The sequence below is a fragment of the Humulus lupulus genome, chromosome 3 (genome assembly GCF_963169125.1).
Source record: "Humulus lupulus chromosome 3, drHumLupu1.1, whole genome shotgun sequence".
Classification (NCBI taxonomy): Eukaryota; Viridiplantae; Streptophyta; class Magnoliopsida; order Rosales; family Cannabaceae; genus Humulus; species Humulus lupulus.
In genome coordinates, this window is record NC_084795.1 from 93,423,991 (window position 1) to 93,429,990 (window position 6,000).

The 6,000-nt window shown below is 29.5% G+C and overlaps 2 protein-coding genes across 3 annotated transcripts; both read left to right on the forward strand.

The window, feature by feature from the left end:
• The first annotated feature begins 911 nt into the window (after nt 1-911).
• Nucleotides 912-4,911, forward strand: LOC133822980 (protein ALP1-like). 2 transcript variants are annotated; one of them, XM_062255493.1, is made up of 5 exons: nt 912-1,103; nt 1,199-1,255; nt 3,474-3,981; nt 4,101-4,332; nt 4,426-4,911. In XM_062255493.1, exons 3-5 carry the CDS (start codon nt 3,490-3,492, stop codon nt 4,902-4,904), a joined length of 1,203 nt encoding a protein of 400 aa, XP_062111477.1. In that variant the 5' UTR covers nt 912-1,103; nt 1,199-1,255; nt 3,474-3,489; the 3' UTR covers nt 4,905-4,911. The 2 variants fall into 2 exon arrangements, with proteins under 2 accessions (XP_062111477.1, XP_062111476.1); XM_062255492.1 differs by lacking the exons at nt 912-1,103; nt 1,199-1,255 and adding an exon at nt 1,844-2,645 and having other exon boundaries at nt 2,733-3,981.
• Nucleotides 2,319-3,308, forward strand: LOC133824688 (L10-interacting MYB domain-containing protein-like). Its single transcript, XM_062257651.1, has 2 exons — nt 2,319-2,645; nt 2,733-3,308. Exons 1-2 carry the CDS (start codon nt 2,319-2,321, stop codon nt 3,306-3,308), a joined length of 903 nt encoding a protein of 300 aa, XP_062113635.1.
• Nucleotides 4,912-6,000: the final 1,089 nt, after the last annotated feature.

Sequence of the window (6,000 nt, forward strand, 5' to 3'; positions counted from 1 at the left end):
AATTTTTAAAAACAAAGTTACAAAAAATATAAAATTTTTAGAACAACAAAAAGTTGTTTTTTAATGTTCTCAATTTTTTTATCTATTTTTTTGTCACATTACTTTTTTAATTATTATTATCTAACATGATTTATTGTAATGTCATTTTCTCTCATTAGTTTATCTCTCTTTACTTTCTCTCCCATCATTTTGTATCTCCTTATTTTCTCTCTCATCACTTTCTATCCCTTTACCTTTTCTCTCTTCACTTCATCTCTCGCTATTTTCTCTCTTTTCACTTTCTATCTTTTTTATATTTTTTTTCATCATTTTCTCTTTCATCACTTACTATATCCTTTTTTTTTCTTTCTCATCCCTTAATATATCCTCATTTCATCTCTCCTTATTTTTTCACTCTCTCACATTTCATCTCTCATTGCTTTTTCTCTACTTACTTCTCCTTCGTTACTTTTTTTTTCTCATCACATTCTCTTTCATTTTTTCTTAAATCAATTTTTCTCTTCTCAATTTCTATTTCTTCAAATTTTCTCTCATTACTTTTTCAATTCTTATTTTTCATCATTTTTTCTTTCAAATTATTTTATCTCATTATTTATTACAAACTTTTAAAAGATTTTTCTCTTTGTAAATATATTTGTTAATTTTTTATTTAAGATTTAAAAAAAATAAAACTAAAATATTATTTTTTAAAAATATTAACCAAACACCTTTTGATTTTTGAAAACCATAAAAATTATTTTTTATTCTCATTTCTGATAATCTAACTTTAAAAGCGAAAAACAAAAAATAATGTCAAACAAAGGGCCTGTTTGGCTCTTTAACTCAAAAACAGTTTTCTGTTTTAAAAAATAGAAAATTGTTTTTTGAAAACAAATGATGTGTTTGGCTTTGTTTTTTGAGAACAGTTTTTAAAAAACTGAGTTAAAAAAAACAAGAATTTAGAAAACACCTTATTTATGTTTTCAAAATATGTTCTCAGATCTCTCATTTCTCTCTCGACGAAAATAGGAGAAGCACAGTCAATGAACTTCAATGGAGCTCTGAGCTCCTTCTCCTCCATCTCTCCGCCTCTGAGGACATTCTCCACGCACAAATTCTCTTCTGTACTACTGATTGAAACGAATTCTCTCAACATTTTATTGTGTGTTCTTCTTATCTTACACACTTTTGTGCCCTAATTTTTTTTTCTCTTCTGCAGATCATATCTTGATGTTGCAGCTAGACCTTCACTCTGCCATTCTCCTGGTTTTTTAAGGTATCTCCTTCTATATATTTATATATACATAAATATATGGTTCTTCCTTGGCGTTTTGCCATTTAGCATATACGCTGGTACGAGTGTCTAATATGTATAGTCATGGATTTCATGCTTTTTGAGCTTGACCAAGTTTTGAATATTCACATATTAGCTGGTTATAGCTAGCTACTCTATAAATATATATATATATATATGTGGTCAAATCCTTAACAGTGTTGATTGATGAAAGACCCTTTTAGTGTGTTTATGGGTATTGTTGTATTTGGATGATTACATGTGGAAGTTTGTTATATAAAACATGTATAGATTGTTTTGGTACTGCAACTCTTGCATTTATATATATATATATCTGTTTCATGGTTACCAAACAGAACAACTGTCTTCTGGGATTTTCTACATGGTTCTTGCTTTATCGAACAAAACAAGAATGTAGTCAGGTTAAAAGGGGTAGTGAGGTTCATAAAATTTTCTTGAAATATGAACATAGTTCATAGCAGGGTAAGATTAGATCCATTTGCTTTTCATAGTTCATAGCAGGGTAACATAGTTCATAAAATTTGCTTTTCAATTGAATTGATTATTATATCAATGTATTGCTTGACAATCTTATTTTAATTTATGTTATTCTTGTGGTATTGCTATGTGTTTGTCTCAACTTGAAGTTCATAAGTTCACTGTTACACTAAAATATAAAATTTACTGTGATATATATTAGGATATATATATGCAATGGATTTTCTTGGAATAGATTTTGGAAAGAGAAGACATAACAATGTTGATTTTCTAGGTTGACATGCTAGATAGCTCTTCTATATGGCATTAGGCATTGGGCAATGTGCAATGGCCAAAGTTGAAGTGTTTTGTTTGACTATTGCCTCATTAGAGACCTTTCCTTTATCATATGATTGTGTAGGCAATGACAGGGGCTGATCTTAAGGAGTGGGGTTATAAGCTAATAGGAAATAAATAGGATTTATTGAATATAATATTTGTGTTTAGTGTCTTATATTGGCTATGCTCTAAGATAATTTATGGTATGGAATATTGCTAGATTTGAAATATGGCCATTGAGATCACAAATGTTGATGATGCATGTTTATGGGGACCAACTGTAGAGAAGATTTTCATCGATATCATGGTTGATGAAGTGAATAAAGGAAATATGGCAAGTGGTCAATTTGGCTCAAAAACATGGGCGAAAATTCTTGAGGAGTTGCAAATTAAAAGTAAGCGGAAATACTTAATTAAACAAATTAAGCAAAAGTTCAATAGGTTGCGCACTAAGTATCGCGAGTTTGCTGAGTTGTTGAAACAAACTGGATTTGGTTGGGATCGTGAAACCAATACTGTGGTTACTTCTGAGGAAATATGGCAGAATTATCTAAGGGTAAGAACAAACTAAGTCTATTATTTATATAAAAAATTAGTTTTGAATCAAATTAAGTGATGAAACTAGTTTTCTTTTTTATTTTAGGCACACCCAAAGGCAACACAATATCGCAAGAAAGGATGTGATCATTTTGTATTGTTGGAACTAATTTTTAGTAAGTCAACTGCCACTGGTCAGTTCCATCGTTCTGCTGCTTCAGGTCTGCCCAACACTGATGATGAAAAGGAAATGGAGAATGAATTTGATCGCATAGACGTCCATGATATTGATGAGAATGATTCTACTAGTTGCTCTCGGCTTGTTGATGATGTTTTTAAACGTTCAACAAAAAATTCAACAACTACAAGTACAGAGCGAAGAGCTAAGAGACAAAAATCACAACAAATGAGTGATGCAATTGTTGCATGGACTGAGGTAGCTAAAGTAAGAGCAGAGGCCACTTTAGCTAAAGCTGAAAAATACAAGAGTACAACCGAAGGAGGAGGAAGCCAAAATCATGAGTTTTCTCTCACAAATTGTATGCAAATCCTCGAAGGAATGGAAGAAGTCAGTGATGATGCCTACATGAAAGCTGTTGAGAAATTTAAGGATCCATATTGGAGAGAGATTTTTATTAATATGTCTACTATTAGAAAGAGAGCTTGGTTAGATAGGCTTTGACTATACTGTGATATGTTTGACTGTGTAGGCTTTGAGTTTTACTTTATGTGTGCTTGACATTATTATAGTATGTTATGTTAAGATAATCTAGTGGAGACTTTGTTATTGGTTTCAAATACGTATTGGTTTTTTCTAAGTTTATTATGCATGTCAAATAATTTGCAGGATTCAGAGTAATCAAATGGATGATTCTAGTTCATCTTCTACAGATAGTGATTTTGATGATTTTTCAGATTTTTTGATGCTAAACTTTTTAAGTGATTACAATGAAAAGTTTATCGAGAAAATCCCTCAAAGAACATCTTCTTTATGTGGAGAAGATTTTGTGAGAGAGTTATTAGGTGGTCATGAGAGAACATGCTATGAATTATTGCGAATGGATAAAAATGTATTCATCGAGCTATGTACCTATTTAAAACAAAAGGAATACATTAAGGACACACGAGAGATTAAAGTTGAAGAAGCAGTTGCTATTTTCCTTATAATTGTTGGTCAAAATGTGGGAATGAGACTTATAGCTGACCGATTTCAACATTCGCTTGAAACTATTGATAGGCACTTCCATTTAACATTAAAGGCAATATGTAAATTAGGACAGGATATCATTCGACTAACTCAATCTCCGGTACCTTCTCATATTGTCAACTCCTCAAAATACTACCCATGGTTTCAGGTACTTAATATACATCCAATGTATTATAACTTTATATATAAATTATATTTTCACATATTTTTAGTTTACATTTTTCTTCGATAAATGTTTATAATGGTTTTGGATTTTTGTACTATCAGAATTGCATTGGTGCCATTGATGGAACACATGTGAGTGCATGTGTCCCTACAGATAAGCAAGTCAGTTACAGAGGCCGAAAAAATGTGGTAACACAAAATGTCTTGTGTGCTTGTAACTTTGAAATGTTCTTTACTTTTGTATCTGCTGGTTGGGAGGGTACCGCAAATGATTCCAGAGTGTTTATAGATGCAATTACGCAACCTAAATATAAGTTTCCATTGCCTAAAGAAGGTATTGAAAGCCTAGGATTGAATTATTATTTTATAATTTATGTGATGGTGCATATAGAAAACTATTTTTTTTTTGACATGTTTTATTATGTAGGTGAATACTATGTTTTGGATTCTGGATTTCCATGCACAAAAGGTTTTCTCCCACCATATCGTGGTGAAAGATATCATTTGCAAGAATACAATAGTGGACGCAATCGACCACGTGGTATGAAAGAACTATTCAATTATAGGCATTCTTCTCTTAGGAATGTCATTGAACGGTGCTTTGGTGTACTAAAAGCACGTTTTCCTATATTGAAGATGATGCCACCTTACAAATTGAGTAGACAACCTTTGATAGTTATTGCTTGCTGCACTCTTCATAATTTTATTCGTCAACGCACACAGTATGATCATATGTTTAGAGAATGGGAAGAGAAAGAACTTGAGGGTGAAGACAACTTAGAGGAAGCTAACACTAGTGTGTCAAGATGTGAAGTCAATTTATCTGATGAATCTGCTGTAGCAATGGCAAGATGTCGAGATCGTATTGCTCAAGCTATGTGGACAGCTTATAATAATATAAATTAGTCAACTATATTTTATTACTATAAAATAATTTTAGTATTCAAATTGTGTTTATGGGGACATATTGTAGATTAATGGTGATTTTCTATATACTTTAGATTAAATATTTTATTTAAAATATAAAATTTCTCACATTTTTTAAGCATTATAATATTTTATTGATATTTTACTTGTAAAATTTATTTAGATATTTTTTAGATTATATATTTTTTCAAACAATATGATATATTGTTAATTTATATGAAAATTAGCAATATTATAACTAAGTTAGATTAAATATGTATGTGACATATTGCATTTTTATTAAAAAAATAATAATAATAAGTATTAAAACAATTATTGTAAAAAAAACATGTTTTCTAAAAACTGCTTGTATTTTTATCATCCAAACATGTTTTTGGTTTTTTGGTTTTTGAAAACTGTTTTTAGAAAATAATAGTCAAACACCATTATATTTTGAAAACTACAAAAACTATTTTCTATTCTCATTTTTGAAAACACAATTTTGAAAACAGAAAACATAAAACAATGCGAAACACCCTCTTTTGTAGTTTGTTTATTCCGTAGTTTGTTTCTTTAATTTGAGGTGGAAGAAAAGGTTTAAAAAAAGTATTCCTGAGAGGAAACATTTTGGTGTGTGTAGTTCATTTCTTTTGGCCATATATTTATTTAATTTCATTAGAGACAAAAAAAAAACATGTCTTCCTTTACTCTGTGGCAGTTATTTTGTTTTACATTATATGATGAGTGTATTACATCTTATGATGATATTATTATCATTATATCTTTATATTTTTTCCAGTGATCATTGTTCTGGTGACGGTTATTGTTTTAATCCGTTTGTTTGTATTGAACATTTTTAGATCATTTGCTTTTAGTTAGTTATTTCTTTGAAATTGTTTTAAAAAGTTTTTAAGATGGTTAAATTATAGAATAATTTTATTTATTTTTAGTAAAAAGCTCATTTTATTTATTTATTTTATTTGTAAAAATAATTTTACTTTTAAATTATTTCTTTTCACCGTTACATTTTGAGATAATTATTGACAATTACTTTTTCTTTTAAGTTTTTAACTACTTATTACATGTTTTTTTATTT

Excerpts from the sequence above, each read along its gene's own strand:
- LOC133822980 (XM_062255493.1), top strand. The coding sequence starts at position 3,490 with ATGGATGATTCTAGTTCATCTTCTACAGATAGTGATTTTGATGATTTT. Across the intron at positions 3,982-4,100 it reads AATACTACCCATGGTTTCAG|AATTGCATTGGTGCCATTGA; the intron begins GTACTTAATATA and ends TTGTACTATCAG. Across the intron at positions 4,333-4,425 it reads GTTTCCATTGCCTAAAGAAG|GTGAATACTATGTTTTGGAT; the intron begins GTATTGAAAGCC and ends TTTATTATGTAG.
- LOC133824688 (XM_062257651.1), top strand. The coding sequence starts at position 2,319 with ATGGCCATTGAGATCACAAATGTTGATGATGCATGTTTATGGGGACCA. Across the intron at positions 2,646-2,732 it reads TATGGCAGAATTATCTAAGG|GCACACCCAAAGGCAACACA; the intron begins GTAAGAACAAAC and ends TTTTTATTTTAG.